Source organism: Cottoperca gobio, chromosome 4 (genome assembly GCF_900634415.1).
Source record: "Cottoperca gobio chromosome 4, fCotGob3.1, whole genome shotgun sequence".
Taxonomy (NCBI): domain Eukaryota; kingdom Metazoa; phylum Chordata; class Actinopteri; order Perciformes; family Bovichtidae; genus Cottoperca; species Cottoperca gobio.
Window position 1 is genome coordinate 20,318,338 of NC_041358.1, and position 19,581 is coordinate 20,337,918.

The 19,581-nt window shown below is 39.0% G+C and overlaps 3 protein-coding genes across 7 annotated transcripts; 2 read left to right on the plus strand and 1 right to left on the minus strand.

Moving 5' to 3' along the window:
- The first annotated feature begins 373 nt into the window (after positions 1-373).
- On the plus strand, positions 374-7,127 carry LOC115007052 (dynein regulatory complex protein 11). The gene is given in 20 exon segments (XM_029429728.1): positions 374-531; positions 1,547-1,874; positions 1,987-2,106; positions 2,285-2,467; positions 2,554-2,625; positions 2,967-3,023; positions 3,025-3,173; positions 3,292-3,376; positions 3,467-3,577; positions 3,732-3,807; positions 4,039-4,145; positions 4,342-4,428; positions 4,523-4,584; positions 4,710-4,792; positions 5,130-5,237; positions 5,325-5,524; positions 5,881-5,967; positions 6,074-6,251; positions 6,337-6,575; positions 6,665-7,127. Coding segments are annotated over 20 exon segments (2,559 nt in total). The 5' UTR covers positions 374-418; the 3' UTR covers positions 6,779-7,127.
- A 1,063-nt stretch (positions 7,128-8,190) lies between these two features.
- On the minus strand, positions 8,191-12,435 carry ociad2 (OCIA domain containing 2). Its single transcript, XM_029429840.1, has 8 exons — positions 12,341-12,435; positions 10,357-10,587; positions 10,184-10,268; positions 9,280-9,333; positions 9,128-9,175; positions 8,874-9,030; positions 8,571-8,645; positions 8,191-8,273 (listed from the first exon to the last, which is right to left on the minus strand). The coding sequence occupies exons 2-7, from the start codon at positions 10,453-10,455 to the stop codon at positions 8,573-8,575; spliced, it is 516 nt and encodes a 171-aa protein (XP_029285700.1). The 5' UTR covers positions 10,456-10,587; positions 12,341-12,435; the 3' UTR covers positions 8,191-8,273; positions 8,571-8,572.
- Positions 12,436-12,687: 252 nt separating this feature from the next.
- On the plus strand, positions 12,688-18,937 carry dcun1d4 (DCN1, defective in cullin neddylation 1, domain containing 4 (S. cerevisiae)). 5 transcript variants are annotated; one of them, XM_029430262.1, is made up of 11 exons: positions 12,688-12,766; positions 14,077-14,147; positions 14,253-14,292; positions 14,507-14,594; positions 14,822-14,910; positions 15,075-15,145; positions 15,538-15,629; positions 15,796-15,904; positions 16,388-16,492; positions 16,633-16,735; positions 16,846-18,937. In XM_029430262.1, exons 1-11 carry the CDS (start codon positions 12,742-12,744, stop codon positions 16,899-16,901), a joined length of 849 nt encoding a protein of 282 aa, XP_029286122.1. In that variant the 5' UTR covers positions 12,688-12,741; the 3' UTR covers positions 16,902-18,937. The 5 variants fall into 5 exon arrangements, with proteins under 5 accessions (XP_029286122.1, XP_029286124.1, XP_029286123.1 ...); XM_029430263.1 differs by lacking the exon at positions 12,688-12,766 and adding an exon at positions 12,790-12,844; XM_029430265.1 differs by lacking the exon at positions 12,688-12,766 and adding an exon at positions 13,684-13,809.
- The last annotated feature ends 644 nt before the right edge of the window (positions 18,938-19,581 follow it).

Here is a 19,581-nt window from a genome sequence, read left to right on the forward strand (position 1 = left end):
TAGTTTCCTTTATAATATATCTGTCGAGATGTCATTTGGAACTGGCTATCTACCGCATTTACACATTGCATGCAAACCATTACAGAATCGTTAGTAACCTATATGAGAAGAAAAACTCATCTTTACTGAGTCTGTGAATCCAAAGGAATGACGTCACGGTGTCTCACTTGTTGCTCACAGAGTTTAAAAGAGGTAAAAAGAAGCTGTTTGTCTAATATTACCCAATTTTCTGTGCATTAGTGATTTCTTTCAATAAAATAAGTAGGGAAAAACCCAAAAGTTTCATTATTATTATTATTATTATTATTATTATTGCTACTACTTATTATCACATGATCAGTTTCCGCCTCCGGAATGACTGTTACCATAGAGACGGAGCAAGCACTATGTCAACTTGGGAAAGCTGACCTCATGTTTGATGCACTTTAGCTATATTAGTTTAGTTTTTAACTCTGTACGTTTCTTATTTATTTGTTTAGAAACACTGAACATATATTGTTCTCTCCCTGGAGGCAGAGACATGTCGCAGAGGTAAACTACCCCGTTATTTCTGTTAAATCAGCGGCTTCCGCGTAGTTTAACTTTAGATTGTCAAACGTAACGTTAGCTAACGTTAGCTAGCTGTTTTCATGCAAACAACTCTAGCAATGTTTGGTTAAGCAAAGTAGTACTGTCAATGCTGTGCATACAACGTAAAATACAATACGTGTTATAATCCTTAGCCTACTTACAATAGTGTTGTGACTCGAAGTACATTTAAATTGAATACTTAGGCCTACAGTTTTGACAACTTGCATACCGTGCAATTTGGAAATGTTAAATTGGCTTAACCTAAGTTAAGAATAACACAACACGACAGCAAGCAATATTTGTTAATAATAATAAATTTAAAAAAGGTACAGGTTTTTCCAGACCTCACTTGTGGCAGCAGGCACTAAAAATATATATATATATATATATATATATATATATATATATATACTATAATGACACGTGCAAAAGGCTACTGGCTCTCCAGTTGTTGTTAGTAAATGGGAGTCCAGCTGGCTCAATAACAGAGCTCTTTCAAGACTGCTGAGCAATTTGGCTATTTATGTTTGCGAACATATAATTCCGAACTAATCCTAATCCTATTTTTGCACTGAGGTATTGCTATTTTAACTCAAGTAAAACATCTGAGTACTTCTTCCACCACTTGTAGTATAATATAGAACAGAAAAGCTTTATTGTCAGACCAATGCGTGCAGACCCCGATGAAGCCCACAAACTGCAACATGTCGGTTGCTCTGATGTTCTACATATTACAAGTGTCGCTGGAGTTTTTGACCTCTTCAGATATTGTCCATTCTCTGTGCACATTAGAAGAAGGTGAAGTTGTGCCAGAAACACCCACTTTACTTTGTCCACCACTGTATATCTTGATAATGTTTCTATTAACAAGGTATAGCCTGCATGCATTATGATCTTCATGACTATCACACAACTACCAGTAATTAAGGTACCATTTTCCCAGCCTCAGCTCATCAGATTGTTTACACTATTCCAGGACATACAACGAGCTGTGGGCAGATGCTCAGTTAGAGTTGAGCCGTCTCCTAACTGAGGAACTGCCCGTTGAGCCCCCTCGCCCAGAAAAGGACAGAGTAGTGTTCTTCCAGCGTCTGGCCGTGCTTTTTGTGCGCTACATCCAAATCTTCAGACAGCTTGAGACAGTCTATGACCAGGTGGTCCACCCTCAGAAGAGACGAGTTATTCGGGCGATTCTTGACGGTGTGATCGGGAGGGTGTTAGAGCTGAAGAACGAAATGGTGGAAAAAGAGTTTTCAGAGTACCACTACATGGATGATGTCCTTAATGATTTGAAGCTTACCCCTGTGAGTTTAATTTTCAGGATTAAGTATAATGACATTGGATTTCTGTAATTACCTGGGATGACCCTTCAATAATGACATAACTCCACATCCATTTTCTTTGCCGTCACTCTAGGCAGACCTTGAGATCCCCATCCCTCGCTATTTCATCATGGATCGCACCAAAGAACTCCAACAACGAAAAACGATGCTGGCAGATAGTCTTAAAATGGTGGAGGTTGCTGAAAGCCCAGAAGTGAGTTGAAAAGTAGCCACATCTTAATTAAAGCCTGGACTTGATTTTCTTTTTCTTTATTTGTTCATTTCATTTTGTTACAAAAACGTATCTGGAAAAATAGGATAAAAGTCTAACATTAATATTTTAATTAATCAATGACAAGCAGAACATTTGTTCAATTATTCTGTCCCTACAGCCTCTAATGGTCAAGGACATGAGTCAAGAGAAGGCCATTAAGATCATTCAAGTGGCAGAGAGGGCCCGACAAGGACGCCTGAGGGCCAAGTTGAATGAAGAGAGCAGAAATATGAACTGGATGTACAGGACCAAGGAACCTGGAACAGCTACCATTGAGTTTGCCACAGTCTGCATTCAGAAGGTCCTCTGTTATCAACATCCTCCTATACATGCCTCTGTCTTTCTGTCATCTTTCATGCTGAAAGATTTGTTGAATGTGATTTGCAGGTGTGGAGGGGCTACATACAGAGGAAGAGGACAAAGATTGCTCGGGAAGAAGAAATGATTTTTCTGGGAATGGTGAGTTAAACAGGCCATTAACTTAGCTGATCCAGAACTTTTCACAAAGCCACCAGTATTTCTAATGAATCCAATATAAAAGCTGGATGATATGTATACTTAAAGGCCTTATGGCACCCTTTGTCTTGCTTGAGATTAAATTATACTTTAAAAAGGAGTAACTATATTATGGAAGCTGTATTGCGATATTTCCTTGTTCCACTTCAGTAGGAATTAATATTCCACTTTTTCAACTGATTTTCCCCCTAAAACTTTGACATTATTTCCCTTGATTAAATATTCCTTTTGAGAGCTTGCAGGTGTTTTAATATATAAAGTATGTTTGGTCATATTCACGTTAGGTCATGGATCCAAAATACCAGGTGCCATGCCCCGCAGAAATCTCTGCCCAGGCCTATTGAAGCTTGCACACGGATTAAACAGGAGGAGCACTACGAAGACTATCAGAAGTCTTTAGTGGCCGTCACAAACCAACTACGAGATGTAGAGGGTCAGGAAATAAGCAAGACCATGAAAGACCAGATCCGACAATGGTTCATTGAATGCCGGTAAGGTGACACAGACAGGCTTGTTAAGATTTTTTGTTATTACGATGAAGCATTTCCACATTAAATAAATCAAATAGCTGTGTTCTCATTTTGTTCCTCTTCTGTCTTTTCTGAGTAGTGATACTACAGGATCCTTTCCAGACTACCCGGATGAAGAGGACGGAGGCTCAGCCCTCATTTTTGCTGTAAAGAACCCTCAGCAGGTAAAATACACCAAAAGTAGGATTTATGCATATTTTTTTACTGTCGTTTGTAGAAGGTGAATTATGTTTGGTGTGCACATATTGTTTTAGTTAATGGAAGAAATTGCTGCAAAGGAAGAGGAAGAAGCCAACAACAAACCAAAAGGGAAGGAAGAGAAGAAGGAAAAGGGGAAAAAGGACAAGGGGAAGGATGATGAGGAAGTAAGGGCTCACAGGCTGTATTACATTGATTTGTATTGATTCATATATTAAGTGGGATTTCACTTATTCAAACCAATCCTTGTCAACTGTTTCACTCAGGCAAAACAAATGCTTCACTTATAGTGAAACAATGTCATTTTATTCTGAACCGCAGGAAGAGGAAGCAGGGTTGAAAATGCTACCTTCTGCTTTTCTGTCAGACTTGGAAGTGGATAACAAAACCTGTGTAGGTATGTTTAAATGTGTAAAAAGAAGTCAAGATAAAAAACTGATATTGTGTCTTCAAATGAATACAATAAAATAAAAAAGCTTAAGATAAGGATTTCAAAACCAGTTTGTTGTTTAAATGGGAATTTTCAGGTTTTTTTTGATAATCACCAGCTCTCAGTGTATAGTAATAATATAGTGCTAGTTACTCATTCACATAAATAAAGCCTGAACTGAATGTTTGCCATCCTAAGATTTTTGGAAAACCCGCAATGAGACCAGAAACTTCAACCAGAGGCACGAGGTGGAGCTGATCAAGGATACCAAGAGGAAAGTCATTGAGGCAGAGATTCGAGTGCAGGTGATGCTGACGACAGAAAACAAATCATTAAAATAAATTCTAAACAACACAGTTTAGGAATTTAGGAAAACAACCAAACCAACAAGAAGTGGGGTACCAATGCTGTACTTTCAACAGTTGTCTCAGTCACTGGTGTGTAACACTGATAACAGCACCACCTGTAGTTGCACTCCTCGGTCTATTCTGCTTTCATCAGGTTGATGAGCAGATGAGACAGGAGCTGGCTGAATGGAAGCTAGCGGTGGATAAAGACAAGGGTGGTAAAACCAAAGGAAATGCCAAGGTAATACGTGTTCCATATGTGTGGGAGGGTTGGTCATATGGTTTACATTGTTTACCTTGAGCTGTGTGGTGATGGAGTTTATTTTTCTCCACAGAAAAAGAAAGGATCTAAGAGTGGGAAAAAGAAAAAAAAGGAGAAAGATTTGACGGCTGACAGGTGAGGTCACACAGTGGATGCTTCTTATGAAGTGCATGATTTTCATTAGAGAACTGCGTATTGTAAAGTTGGTCAATGCAAATTGCAGGAGAAAACTATGATATCATTTTATTCACGTCTGCTAGGACTCTTGAGTCTCTGTGTCAGGAGCTGGTGGAACAGGGCTTGTTGAAACAGGCTAACAATGTTAGGCTGCAGGATTACATGGGTAAGACTTTGTATGTTCATGTAAACTGGTGTGCCATCTCTTTGTGTTCAAATTATTATCACAATTGTATGTGAGCTTTTCATAGGATTGCAATCAATGTGTAGAACAAGTACAGAACTTTCACAATTCAGCACTTTGTGACAGTTAAGGTACATATTTAGTGGTGATGTGCTGCCCTCTTTTGGCTTATTATTGCCACAACACTATAATCACAATGAACAATTTCTAATCGGCACATCAATCTAAAGAAATAGATCGAAAGTTTGAAACTTTCTTGCAGTTTTCCCAATGATTCACAGAGCAGATAAATAACGTTGTTGTTCCACCTTGTTCCCAGGTGACTATAGCTACCTTGGGACCACACTGAGGCAGAATGACATCGAGCCCATGCCATCATTGTCGGACGTGCGGCAGGTCTTATCTCTATATGCAATTTTACCATTAGGTATGAAAGTTATTTAATTCATATTTTAAATGAACACAACTGAACACATTGTTTCTGTTTTTGAATATAAGATGTGTGTTGTTGCAGGCTCTCAGGTGGTACATGAGAAGGCTCCTCTGATAAAGGCCATGCTCCTGGCAGGGCCGGCAGGTGTAGGTAAAAAGATGTTGGTCCATGCGATCTGCCAGGAGACGGGGGCCAACCTGTTTGATCTGTCTCCTCTGAACACGGCAGGAAAGTACCCGGGCAAGAGTGGCCTCGCCATGATGCTTCACATGGTGTTTAAGGTAACACACTGGTATATATCCAGCTCCATTGATACGTGTGTTTGTAATGATAGAGGTTCCTTTCCTCACCTACTAAATTGTGGCATTAACCTTACCCAAACTATATATGTAATACTTAATCTTATGACTAAGTATTGTAAGTCAAATAATCTAAAAAAATCCAAACGGTGAAAATTCTTTGATATGATTTGTGGTGTACAGGGAAATATGTTGTCGTGTCATGCACTATTAGTTTAATATTTCAAATTGAATTTGGTGGAGCATGAGACATTTTATGGAAGCGCCTCTCTCAGGTATTTACATTTGGGCTCAGCCAGAAAGTAAAACATCTGTTTCTCATGATCATCTTCGTATAGGTTGCAAGATTGCTGCAACCTTCGGTAATATGGATTGAAGATGCAGAAAAGATGTTCTACAAGAAAGTTCCCAAGGAAGAAAAAGAGGTATTTCTGACCAGGATTCAAGTTTGAACAGCATTAGCATGTTGTTTAAATGCTTCAGTTCTCTGTTTGCATGGTGATTGAAATCATTTTGTTTCCGTGTCTACAGTTAGAACCCAAACGCTTGAAGAAAGACTTGCCCAAGTCTCTTAAGTTGATCAAAGGGGAGGATCGTGTTCTGATCGTAGGAACGACTAAAGACCCGCTAAGTGCTGATATCAAGTCACTGTGTAAAATGTACAGCAAAATCATCCTCATCCCAAGACCTGACTACCGCTCACGATACAGTAAGAAGTCACACATTGGGGAACAATTTCAGTTATTTTGGGGTTTTTCGTATGAAAAATGACCTTCGAATCTGTTTGCCTTCAGTTTTGTGGAAGCAACTGATCAAAATGCAGGGAGGTGATGTAACCACGACACTGGACCTCAGTTCTCTTGCAAAGATTTCTGATGGCTACACGCCAGGTCACATGGTCCAGGTGATCCAGAGCACTGTCACCATGCGTCGCATCCAACAGCAGGCACACCGACCGCTGACTGCTGCTGAGTTTGTGGCTCCATTAGCCAAGATTGACCCTGTGTTTCAGGAAGAAGAAGAAGCCCTTAAAGTACAGTGGATATGTCAAATTTTATTTTCATGATCGTAACAGCTTTTTTGTATATTCATTTTGTGTTTTCTTTTTTTGTGTATCATCAGAACTGGTATGCAAAGACCCCCCTGGGAAAGAAGAGGATTAAAGCTGCAACAGGAAAGGAAGAAGAAGAGGCACCAGTTAAAGGCAAAGATGCAAAGAAGAAAGGGAAAAAATAAGTTAGTCAACATGTTTTTATCACAACTGAATGTAGTTACATATTTATTGAAGCTTTATGTGATTTGCCTTCTGATGTCCTATTTACTCCCTACAAAATAAATAAATGCAATTAAAAGCAGTCATTTTGTTTTTGTTGTTTTTAATTGGGACGTATTTGACACTCTTGGAAAAAGTACTCAGATGTTTTACTTAAGTAAAAGTATTATTACCACCATGTAAAAAAGTGATGCATTCAAAATCTTAAGTACATAAGTATTAGCATCAGAAAATACTAAAAAATAAAGTATGCATTATGCAGAATGGTCCATTTCAGGTGGCTTATTCTTTAATAATTAAGTTTGTTATTCAACAGATATTCACTCTGGACCCAGCAACGTGCAACTAAATTATTATATATAAAATTATTGTATTTTTTTTTTTCAATGACCTCCATGTAACAGAATCAGGAATTTTCCATAAAAATATTTATATAAAAGAAAATACACTAAAATCCCATCTGACAATGTAGTGATATAATAAAAAGCCTCAATTATCAAATAAATGCAGGTTAATTTGGAAAACGGTTGTTTTTTTGACATTACTTTTTGTATTAATTAATTAATTCACAATTTATTTTCATCACCAGATTTATTCAAATAAATTTTTATTTTTATATTTCTGTGCATATTTATTTACAAATGAACCTCCACATTTATGTGATAGATGCTTTTATAATTACTTCTCTTTATATTATTTGAGAATTTCTTTTTCTTATATTGCAGCAGCTCCTCCTCCATTGAGTTCACCAGAACAAAGTATATAGTATTCAAAGAAATAGATGGATCTGTTGTCATATTTTATGTCTAACTAATCTTTTAGTTTGATGATTCAACACCTAAAATGCTTTTAATAGAAACAGAAATAGAAAGTTTCCATCACTCAAACAGCTACAACTCTGCTAAGACCTTGTGCTGAGATACCCGTCCCTAACCCGATGGTGATCTTGGTCAAACACTGTCATCATTGTATGTAACAAGTCAGGATAAGCAAATGTGAGAATACATGGAATGATTGTATTTAGTAACATTTCCTACATTTTGTATATGTTGCCTGAATTTCTCATTAAATAATGCTAAAAACTAACAGTAAGAAAAACAGACTACTTGTTTCATATTTAATGGAATATGTATTCTGTTGTTGCAAAAGTATATTGCAGTCAATAATGAAATCAAACGACTTGCACTTCATCCCAATTGTTGCACTCCCTATAAGAGACTTTGTACTCCTTCAAATGAAATGGATCTTGTTCAGATGAAAACACATTACAAAGGATCTACAACTGAAAGGATACTAGCTACCCCTAGTGGCAATTGTGTGCAGGGTTTCTCCAGAATAAATATGATGTGCAGTATATCAAAAGATACTCAAGACAAATTATAGGCAGTATTTATGGCATTTCAAAAACAAAAAAAGGGACTGATATATCCACACTGACGGTCGATCCTTCAGTGTTTCCTATGAGGATGAAAAAACTGGATCACATTAACAGTGCATACAGGTTACTTCAACATGAGTATGTCAATGTCCAAAACAACACACTGGAAACAGTGACCAGCAGTCAAATACATTAACATCCATCTTATTGGTAGGCTTTGCCATTTATTTATGATTTGCTGTTTACATGTCTGTGAGTACCATCTCGACTGTGCATTCATCTGTGTTTAATAGCTTTAGAGTCGTGCACAAAACTTTAATGAGGCTATTAAAAATGTTAATTACGTTTCTACTAGCTTCGTCCATTGATCCATTTACCTCTAGCTTTTCACTTGTTCTGCAGGTGCATCTTGAGCTTTGTTCTTACATTCTTCACACACATGGTGGCAGGATCTGTTGGGATAGCATTCTCGTCAGTGATCATTATTTATAATACATTATTTTTATTCAAGCAGAAATGTTGCAGCACAAATGACATTATTTAACTGTGAAATCAATGGTTTAAAAGTAATTTATCTTCAATGCTTGAAAGCAAGAAAAAATAAGATTTGCAGTGTATGGCAACGTTTCATTACATATCTGCTTGAGCAGCTGTGAGGTTGAATTCAGTGTATTCCCCACCTGTGTCCAGGACCAGACTTATTAAAAGGTCCAAAGCCACCTCCCTTAGACCAGGGTCTAGATCCTGGTCCAAGTTCAAGGCCAACCTGTTGAAATTTGCTTCGACAAGCCCCAACATAAGATGCTTTCCCTACTGCATAACCAAGGATCCCAGCAACTGAAGGAAGAAACATCACATTTAGGGACCAATGATTGCTGAGAAATCGTTAAAAGGATTGCTACTTAGAAAGTCAAAAATACTGGATGGTACACACCTGCTAGTTTTGGAAAGGGACCAAATCGCTTTGATGATTTCCATATGCCTGTATGGAAATAAACCTGAACTTAAACCACTTACAAAAAATATTGTTTTACATGTGTCATTATGATATGATGGAAGAACAAAGTCTGAACGTCAGTGATTTACCGTTGTAGATAAGACCACCAGTAACAGCCATGCTACCCACAGAGAAGGGAAGTGCTAAAGAAAGAAAGAAGAAAGTTAAATACTACAACAATGGTGAAGATCAACCAGGGCGGACCCACAATGGTGATTTTATTTATTTTTTTGGACTGATTAAACACTTCAATTTGCTCCTCGGGAAAGACGCATTGACTTCCTGTCACAGATTGATCGTGCCTTGCTTTACTTGAGTTTAATCTGACTGAAGTTTGACCTGTGAAGTAGTGAGACATAACAATTGGTCTTCCTAATTTGAGGAAAAAACGGACTGACTTCTCATTCAGGAAGTACTGATTGTTGCCGTTTCATGTTTACATAACGGCATTGTTAGAGATCACAAGCAGCTGGCGTGGCCGGCGTTGAGTGGAAGGACAGGGATCGAGGATAAAGACAAAGTGTTGACAACATGCATCATTTTCAGTTTGTGGGTTGTCAGGTATGCTAGCTCCAGCAGTTTATGCTTACAACCCTCGCCACAACATTCTGCGTGCTGTGCCGGGATTCAGTTTAGTATATAGACTTGGGAGACCCGAGGACACTCCTTGCCTTCCTCCAGCCAACCTAAACTTCACACGAGATCCTATCTGCCAAGGTGACCTTAAAAAGACCTGCTTGGTCCTGATAATTCACTGTGTCCACATATGGGAGTGTTTTTGGGGGGCACAGATTGAATTCCAGAGCGAAATGTAAACAGAGCTTTAAGTGAACAGGGTGTTGATGGATGAGCCCTGCCCCATAGCTTCTACTACAACATACTGGTCCAATACACCTGGAAGAATGCACCCAAGCCAGTCACGCAGTGTGGTTTCACAACTTGACAGATAGGTTGGCTTGACTGTTTGCTGCAATGATTTCTAGAAGATAATACCTCGGTACCAGAAGCTTTCCTCTTGACACTCTTTCCAAACCTTTCGGACATCATCTCTATGGACATGATGATCACCCATGGGGCACTGTAAGACACAAAGGACATGTTAGGTGTCATATCTGATAGCCATGATGGCCACATTGTCCCGTACAAAATCATTTGTTGCCTCTCACCTTCCATTTCTCTTTCACTGCAGCTGCAGCAGTGTCAGCAGGAGCAGCTGCTTCCCCCGTCTTCATTGTTATAGTTTGTTCAGTTGTTTCAGAACTCATGATGCAGGAGCTTTCAGCTTTGTTTTTTGGACCAAAACTGCGACACTTTCTCTGGCTTGAATACTACTATTCCTCTCTCTCTCAGTGCCTCTGATGTAACCGCTTGTAAATTGCTCCTCCCCAACTCCACCCCTTAAAAAAAGAAAAAAGAAAAACATACTAATGGCCCGGTCTATGAAATGCTCTTTCAACGTGAAACAAATAAGGCAATTCTTTAAGATATAGAATTATACAGGAACAATTAAATAAGATAGTGTATGTATATTTTAAAAGAATAGTCAAAACCTGTGTCATACAGCAAATGTTTTCCCATTTGTCACATGAGGTGAAAGACACACATGGCTTACAACAATCCAGTTTAGGCTCGCCTCGGTACACCTATCCACACCTTCAGGTAAGACGCACCTTTATTTTAAGTGGTCGCTGTTTCTTTTGTGCCGTTGTTTATCAAGTATGGGTTGTGGTAAAACAGTATTTCCCAATTACATCTGCATGTTAGTCATGAAAATCAGTCTTACTTGTAGAAATGATATAAATAATCACCCATGTTTTGGGCAGGTATTGTGAAACATGCCTTATATTGTATGACACACAGGCCAACCCAGTACATAGATCAAAGATGACCCTAAAACCGATTTACGTAGTTACTGCATTGTGTAATTAAACTTGGTGAACATACAGTTTACAAAATGTTCCTCAAACTCGAGAGTTATTCCACAAATACATAAATATTTATTTAATATAATATAATTTTACTAAATACATTTTAAACTAATAATGAAAGTATGTTATAGACATTTAATCTTTATAGCCTATTTTGTTCAGCAGAAGAGAAAAGAGTACGCAAATATGAATAAGGTTACTTCATTAGAAGCATACTTCTACGAGCCAAAGGTCAAGGACTGGTTTAGATATTGTTGGCAGCAACATGGTTATTAGAAGTTAAATCAATAAGAGATTTATTACCACTAATAAAAAAATGTAAACTGCGATATCGAAGCCAGTTAATACTGGCACAGATTTACTCTCTTGCTCAAAGACATTTCAACAGAATAACTTACTCTTGTTTTAGCATGCAGGAATTCAATTATTCATTTGACTAGTCAGCTAGAACTGTCAGATAAATATAGTGGAGTAACAATATTTTCCTCTGAAATGTAATGGAGTAGAAGTATAACAAGAAGTAGTATATTCCACCACTGTAAATTAGTGCTACCAATATTCCCATTGCAAAGGCAAACAGTGGCTGCAGGCACCAACAGGTAGGCTACAGTAGAAAGACAGACATGCTGTGTCAACAGCCATTGCAGTGGTCGACTCAGCCTGCAGTTCCACCTTCAAGGTGATGAGAATTTACTGAAAATGGTGGCATTCAGGGTCTTTCGTCTTGTCTTTGTCATAAACTGGTGGTTAACTACTCTTAGTCACTAGCTAACTAGTGGACCAATTAAACTGTCATATTTATCTAAAAAACTAATTGGGGACCAACTACGTATGGACGTTGTTTGGCCTCTAAATTCAATTGGAAAATGCATTTTGCAATTCAATCTGCAATTTGAAAATGCATTTTGCATTTAGAAATTCATTGCAAGTGGAAATGCAATCCTCAATTAAGTTTAAATAATTTTGATTAAATATTCAAATAAAAGCTCAATCATTTGCATTCAACAACAAAATAACGTGGCTGCAGTTGAATGCACTAGTTTGTTCAGACTCATAAATAGTGCTGCTCGCGGTTGCTAAACTTTAGGTAGTAACTAAAACATGCTTGGGACAGGATCAGTGCACACGTCTCAGACTTCTACCCAAGTCTCCAGACAAGGTATAAGCGCTGCCAGCATTGGTTGAGTATTCCTACACCATCATGAAATTAGACATAACTCACACAGCCAAAAGCACCGCCACCAGCCTGCACCCGACTGAGTCGACGTCAAACGAAGGTAAACAGCGGCTTCACTGGAGGTCAGTTTATGACTAAATTGACCAATCAGATTCCATCGTGGGCTGGTTTCAGGCTTGCACGAGGAAATTCTGGTGATTGACGTGCCTCTACACCAATGAATCACAGAGATAGTGCAACCTGTTTGGGAACTCTGACTAATCACATGTGTGCGTGGGAGGAGTCTATTTCCTTTTCCTCTTTTCCTCATGAACAGCCAATCGACAGCGGCCGGAGGCGGAAACCGGACAGGCCCAGCTTCAATCATCGTTCGTGGGCGTGGTTTACGCTGACAAGGCCCGCCTATTGGCCGGTCTCAGGACTTCCCACAGACAGTTGTATGTTTCATGAAAATGCACTCTGATGCGGCAAGTAAGTAGTAATGTTATAGAGGCTTTTCTGCATCAAATTATGAACCTTCATGGATGCTGCAGAGTTCTTCAGAGAGAGGCAAACAGACGCGTTGTGTTTGTACATCTACTTTTAGCCCGTGTTTCTGTTGGGTTGGATGAGAACGTATGAATTCCGTGCTATTCTGTCCCTTTGTATTTGCCACTGCTGTCTTGGGCGACAACAAAGGAAGGATAGCTAGTGTAATTTTAGTTGTTTTGGACATTATTTGACACGGCAGTCTTCCTGAAGTGATTTTTTTGTGTGTAGCGTTGCCAGAGCTCAGTTGAACGCAGCCGACGTTAGTTAAATCCAGGTTTTCGATAGCAATCTGTGCGTTGTGATGTTTATAGTCATCATTACTGAGGATGCACTGTGCGTTTCAACTCAAACTTAGGATAGATGTAATGCCATTATAAATAGGTCAATTTTCTGGTCAACTGCGGACTATTGCAGAGAAAGAAAATTGTGACGCAGTTGTCTAAAACATCTTTCATTGCCTGCTGCAGCAATGCTGTCGGGCTTTGCGGCACCTACATCAGTTGCAGCAAAACGTCTGCGCAATGCTTATGTGCCAGTAGCCATATGATGTTAGATTTTTTAAGACAATGTAAAATGCATTCAATCAGTTGGGGTAAATGTTGGGGGATAGAGAGGTCTGAAATAAATAGTTTTTTTGTTAAGGCTTGGGAATTGTAGTTTAGTTTCCCAACCGGAGCAAAGGTCGGAATAGCCTCTTGGAAGGAAATGGACTACAACACCCATATGCCCAACTCTCTAGATACTTTGTAAACTCTGTGCAAGTTGCGCGTCTGCACTGCTATTTTAGGTATGCAGCTAGTGCTATCTATTCGGCTGTGCTTTCTATCTGATTTTGGCCTATAGAAAGAAATTAAAAGCCTCGGTGTTTGATGACAGCTTTTGAACGGGAATGCATAGATGACATTTGGTGACAAGGTAGCATGCACGATCAAATATTATCGAGTTTGCTTTCGAGGAATGCAGAGAGTCACTCCCTCATTCGTGTGAGATATTCTTCTGTCGTTTTCTCAAACGTAAACCCTTTAAGTAGAAATGCCACGAAAGTAATTTAAACATTATAGATTCTATTTTGATTACTGGTAAAACAATACAATAATATTTTAATGTTAATAGTTCTTGGTGCTACGATGATGTCACCTTCTTGTACCCTTGTACTTGTACCAAGCTTATAAGTTTAATTGGGGGCAGAAGGCAGTGTTTTATGCCTTAGTTACATTTTTGATGATATCTTTATTCTTTTGTGGAAATAGATTTACAGCTGAATTCCCACTTGACTACACTGGCCAGCATCCATAAGATCCACCACACCTTGCACAGGCTGGTAAATACATATTGGCAGCTTGTGTATTTTATAAATATATTAGGTTTGTGACTGAGTGCACAGAGTACATGTGTGTCCTACTCACAAGCGTTTCTGTTTTGATAGAACCTGACTGAAGACGTTGGACAGGATAGCCACCCCTCAGGTAAAAAATAATAATCAACTGGTCCTTGTGTGTTTCATAGTTAATGTAAAACACTGTGACTCACCACGGTCATTATTATGATACTCATGCATAGCTACTGTTAAAACCATGTGTTTTACAGAGTACATGCATGGCTAGCAAGAGAAAATATGCATAATCTATGTATCACTTAGAATTAGCCCTCTTTTATTCTGTCTTCCACTTCCTTCACTAGCTTGTTGCTCTAGAGTCATGCCTCCTAGGAAAAAGAGGAGACCCTCTGCTGGAGATGACATGTCAGCAAAGAAAAGTCGTCAGGACAGGTGACATCCCTTTGTTAGTGAGACCACTTTTAGTCTGTGTTAGTTATTAAGGAGCACTTGATTATTGTGGCTTATTAAAGTGTAATATGTGCAATAAGTCATTATTTCGCAGCCATAATAGGAAAAAAACTTTTTTTAAACCACATTGACTACTTTTAAAATGAAGTGCTGTGCTTGCGTGTTGTTGCTGAGCTTGAGACTGAAACTTTTTTTTTTTCCGTCTGCAGTGTTTTCAGAAAACATGAAACACCACAAATCCGCGAGGAGGAGACATTTTCCAGTAAAAGATGCTTGGAGTGGTTCTATGAATATGCAGGTGACGTTTTTAGTTTTTAAACTATTGCGCCAGCAATCACTCCTCTCACATCATCATACACTCTTGGTTAATTAGCATTTGACCACTGATCAATGACGTAGGTTTTTAATTCCACATGTGAAATTAATGCTATATGTGGCTTCACACTTGTCGGTTTAAAATAGGTTGTGATGACGTGGTGGGTCCAGAGGGCATGGAGAAGTTCTGTGAGGACATTGGAGTCGAGCCAGAGAATGTAAGCCGATTTCTTGTATTTTGGTTACATCTGTTTGGTCTCACTTTGCTCGCTTTTCACTGTTTTTCTATCAATGGCCACCAGTCGAACTCGGCATGTAATGTGGACACCCTTTTGGCTGTGTAATGTGATTGTCATTTCCCATCATTTTGATGTTTATTAAAACTGAACAGTTTCCAAAAAGTATCAATAATTAGTCATTTACAAAAATGTGCAGCCCTAGTTTCACTTCAAGGGCACTACTCATTTACGCTCATTCTTTATCTCAAGGGTTATTGAAGTCAGTGGCTTTCTGTGTTTGGCATGCAATAGACTTGTCATTTAAGTTGATAGACTGACACAAGGTCTATTTAAGGATGTCTGCAGCTGTAAAGGTTGTTGTTTGTGCCCAGGTGGTGATGCTGGTTCTTGCTTGGAAGCTGGATGCCCAGAGTATGGGATACTTCACTCTCCAGGAGTGGCTGAGAGGCATGGGCTCACTGCAGTATGTCGGTTACCTACTTTTTGTATTACTGCATGCTGTTTTCAAGAATGATCGTTGCATTGCCGTGTGTTTGCTCTGTCTCTAGTCATTACTTTATAGAGTAGAGCAGAGCAGAGCAGGTAGTGAAGTGTAGAGTATGTCTAAAGCACTTTTCTGCTGTTATCAGGTGTGACTCCACAGAAAGGCTGAGGAACTCGCTCGACTACCTGAGATCTGTCCTAAACGACAGCACCAGTTTTAAGCTCATTTATAGATATGCCTTTGATTTTGCTCGGGTGAGTCAAGAAAAAGTATTTTCCGCAAAGATTCTCACATACACAGCATTCTGAAATAAATAGAATTCAGTTCATTTGAATGGTAAAAATAATCCCTGTATTAGGTGTGCTTGATTGAAATTCTCATAACGTCTTATTCAAGGTTCAGACCAATCTTGACGCTTTGAGGAGGTCAAGATCATTTTCCAGTTTGACTTGGAGTGGGAAAGCACTTATCAAGTGTGTTGCCTATTTACATAGCCTGAGTTTTCTCTCATGTAGACATTGAACCATGATTTAAGGAAAGCAACTCACTCTGTAATAGTGAATGAAAACATGACGCAGTGACTGTGATAACAGTGTTATATGTTTAGTGACTTTAACACAAGTGGGTTTAGGAATTCAGCCCGTTTTGTGTATTGGGCTAATGTTGAGGGTAATGATGTTACTAGATTTCCGCTTATGCAATTACTTTTGAAGCAGTGGGTGTGTTTGATTGGGCAGGAAAAGGATCAGAGGAGTTTGGACTTGAACACAGCCAAGTGTATGCTTGGGCTGCTTCTGGGAAAGACGTGGCCTCTGTTTCCAGTGTTTAATCAGTTTCTAGAGGTAAGCGTCATGTTCACAAATGTCCTCATACAGTAGTATCTAAGATTGTTTAAATTCCTGTTGGGCCTTGAATAGGGTTGTTGAAACAAAAAGGGTTGTTGTACTATATTAATGTAAGGCATTTGTTCACTATTCCTCAGCAATCCAAGTACAAAGTCATCAACAAAGACCAATGGTGCAATGTTTTAGAGTTCAGCAGGACAATCAACCTGGACCTCAGTAACTACGATGAGGATGGTGCCTGTGAGTGAACGCACATCTACACATAAATGTGACAACTGTGCTTCATGTGAGCGTTGTGAGGGATATAAGTGTTTACTAATACCTTTTATTCTGTCTTGTTCTTTTATCAGGGCCAGTGTTGTTGGACGAGTTTGTGGAATGGTACAAGGAAAGACAGATGTCATAGGTGCAGAGCAAAATGGAAAAAAAATACAACTGTGACAACATCGACTATGAGAATCAACAACCAATAAGTAAACAATACAAATATGGTAAAGCAGTGACTGTGGGAGCTTCCAGGTAGAGGAGGGGTTCTGTGGGTGGGCTAGGGTGGGGGCAATGGGTTTGCAGCCTGGGTGCATGCAGCCCAGAGAGCGGAGGCGGAGGACTGCCATTGTGGAAGTTATGTTCCCTACCGAAGTGCATAGTGGGCAAGCTTGCAGCAATCCCCAGTGGCATTGCTCTCTCTCACTGTGACTTGTCATATTGCTGTCTGTGTTAGGATAACATGGTATCATACGTGGACGATGGAAGCAAAATGGTTTTGTGTGGGAGAACGCTCCTCACCCCTTGTCTACAGCACAGAGAAACCAACAGTGACCATTCATGCATTGTGTCTGAGTCTTAAACGGGGTCGTTTGAACTGGGCACATTTAAATATTATACATCTGTGCAATGAACTTGAGCTTTTCTGGACAGATGGCACTAACTATTGTTTGTCATATTTTTAGTTGGATAGGAGTTCTTCGAGAAGCACACTGTGTCAAATGGTTGATTGCAGGTTTCTGGTGCCTGTTCTGTTTACTATTGATTTGTGCCAGTGATTTTATTTTTTTTTCAGTTTTGTTCCTTCCTGCTGTTTTTCTCCAGTTAATGCTAACAGTTTGCTAACTCCCTGCAAAGGCTTCAGACCTCATAACACCAAACAAATCAGCATTGCTGCTTACTAACTCTTATTACAGTACAATGGTGAGCCACTAGTGCTCTGATCAGCATTTATTGGTCCGATGACCGATTCACGTGTCTACGTTGTGTAGGTAAGAGTATTGTGCCTCAAAACATGGAAGTCACTTTGTGTGTCCCACACATACCAACAAACCCAAATGTGTGTGTATACACGTGTGAGAACACATACAGCACACACATACACACTGAGTGGTCAGGGATTATTTCAGGACGAATTCAGACTGTTTGGGCTGTGTTATAAATTGACAGAGCTGGTTGGTGTCCATTTCGTCTTGATGTGTGGCATCTGTTTTGTCCTCCTTAGTCCACTGATAGTTTCAGGTCTCTTACTAGTAGCATCTCTCCCAACACTGACAGTGTTAATATAACTACAGTTGAAGACCAGGGACCTTCTCAGGATGAGGTCCTTAAGGCTTGAGTAGAAAGGTAGGTTTGCTGAAGGCATTGCTTTGTACCACCTGTAGGATCTAATCAAAACACTGACAGTTTGGAACTGTGTGATGATGCTATGCTGTTCTTTTTGCCTAGTATAATGTTCTTGTAACACATGTATACATTTCTGTCTTTGGCTGTGGTGTGATGCTGAATCGTCAGATTTAATATTTGCATGCATGCTCCAACAGAGCCTTTTGTGAATGGATGAGACTTTTTGAAAACATTTTTCAAACGCGTTTTTTTGTTTTGTACAGGAATTTGTGCTAGTGTTTTGTGCTTAATTTGATATTCACGATCATGTTATCTTAATTCTGATGAACAACATGATTGTGTCTATTAAGACCTGGAACACACCTGTAACCTCACGGTGGAGTAGGAGTTCCCTCCTGCATTTACCCCATCTCACACATCCTCACACATGCTGTAAATCTTTAGATAGCTGCAGCCAGTATACAGGATCTAATTTTATTTATTTTATTTACTCTGTCATGATACTCATAAAACACATTGAAATGTGTTGTGAAGATAAAATACATCAGCTCTCGTGTCATTGAAATCCACTGCAGCTGAAACCTATATGAAAAGCCTCTATTGTCATTACAATACAGCAACCATCAGCATCACATAAGATTGAGGTAGTGGTTGGATTGCTTACCAAATACTGTGTAGAGATCAATGTTTTAGTACGCTCCCATGACAATGCAGGAGGATGAACATCCTTGTCCCAACTGTATATATGTATGTAAACTATGTAAGTGTCTATATGTCTGTTTTCACTATAACCTATGTCTATATACATAAATAAAAGGGTTTATTAACTTACTGGCTTATTTTTGAGTTCTTAAGTTAATAGTTTGTCCATAACCGTTGTCACTATTTAGCTGTACTTATTTCTACAAATGAAAGCTCTACATTATATTGTTATGTGAAATGGTTTTATTAAGGCCTCTTAATAAGTATATCAATAATACATGAACATTAAGATGATATGGATTCTCGTTACAAAATGAATTACAGGGAGACATCTTTGTAAAGGATAATTAAAAAAACAATTTACAGTAATAAGTCAAATCAAAAAGAAAAACATGGTGCACTCTACCACAATTTCACACATTATTTAATCTCAAGCTTAATACTTAAATAATTCACAATATTTGTGTAATTCATTGGCCAATCAAGATCTAACAATGCCAATCATTTGCTTGATTTGTCAGTGTAGGATGCACTTGTTCAAATCAAACTTCACTAATGTTCACTTTTAAGGAATCAAAATAGACCAGGTTTTGTGACATAAGTGAAGAACCGTCAGATTCCTCTGTGCTTCTGTCCTGTGGCAGATGAGATCTGGTTCCTTCGAACCTTTGTTTCTTACTGCTCTGTGGAGACCTCCATGTAAGCCCTGCTGCCTCATATGTTGGGGGTGTTGCTGGAATAGGAGGTGGAACCCCCTGCGGTGGTTCATTACC

What these genes read in the sequence shown, in the direction of transcription:
- ociad2 (XM_029429840.1), bottom strand. Translation starts at nt 10,455, where the DNA reads ATGAGTTCTGAAACAACTGAACAAACTATAACAATGAAGACGGGGGAA. An exon ending in GGAAAGCTTCTGGTACCGAG is followed by an intron (nt 9,334 to 10,183) that starts GTATTATCTTCT and finishes TTCTTTCTTTAG; the next exon opens with CACTTCCCTTCTCTGTGGGT. An exon ending in TGGTGGTCTTATCTACAACG is followed by an intron (nt 9,176 to 9,279) that starts GTAAATCACTGA and finishes ATTTCCATACAG; the next exon opens with GCATATGGAAATCATCAAAG.
- dcun1d4 (XM_029430262.1), top strand. Translation starts at nt 12,742, where the DNA reads ATGAAAATGCACTCTGATGCGGCAA. An exon ending in AATGCACTCTGATGCGGCAA is followed by an intron (nt 12,767 to 14,076) that starts GTAAGTAGTAAT and finishes TTGTGGAAATAG; the next exon opens with ATTTACAGCTGAATTCCCAC. An exon ending in TGTTTAATCAGTTTCTAGAG is followed by an intron (nt 16,493 to 16,632) that starts GTAAGCGTCATG and finishes ACTATTCCTCAG; the next exon opens with CAATCCAAGTACAAAGTCAT.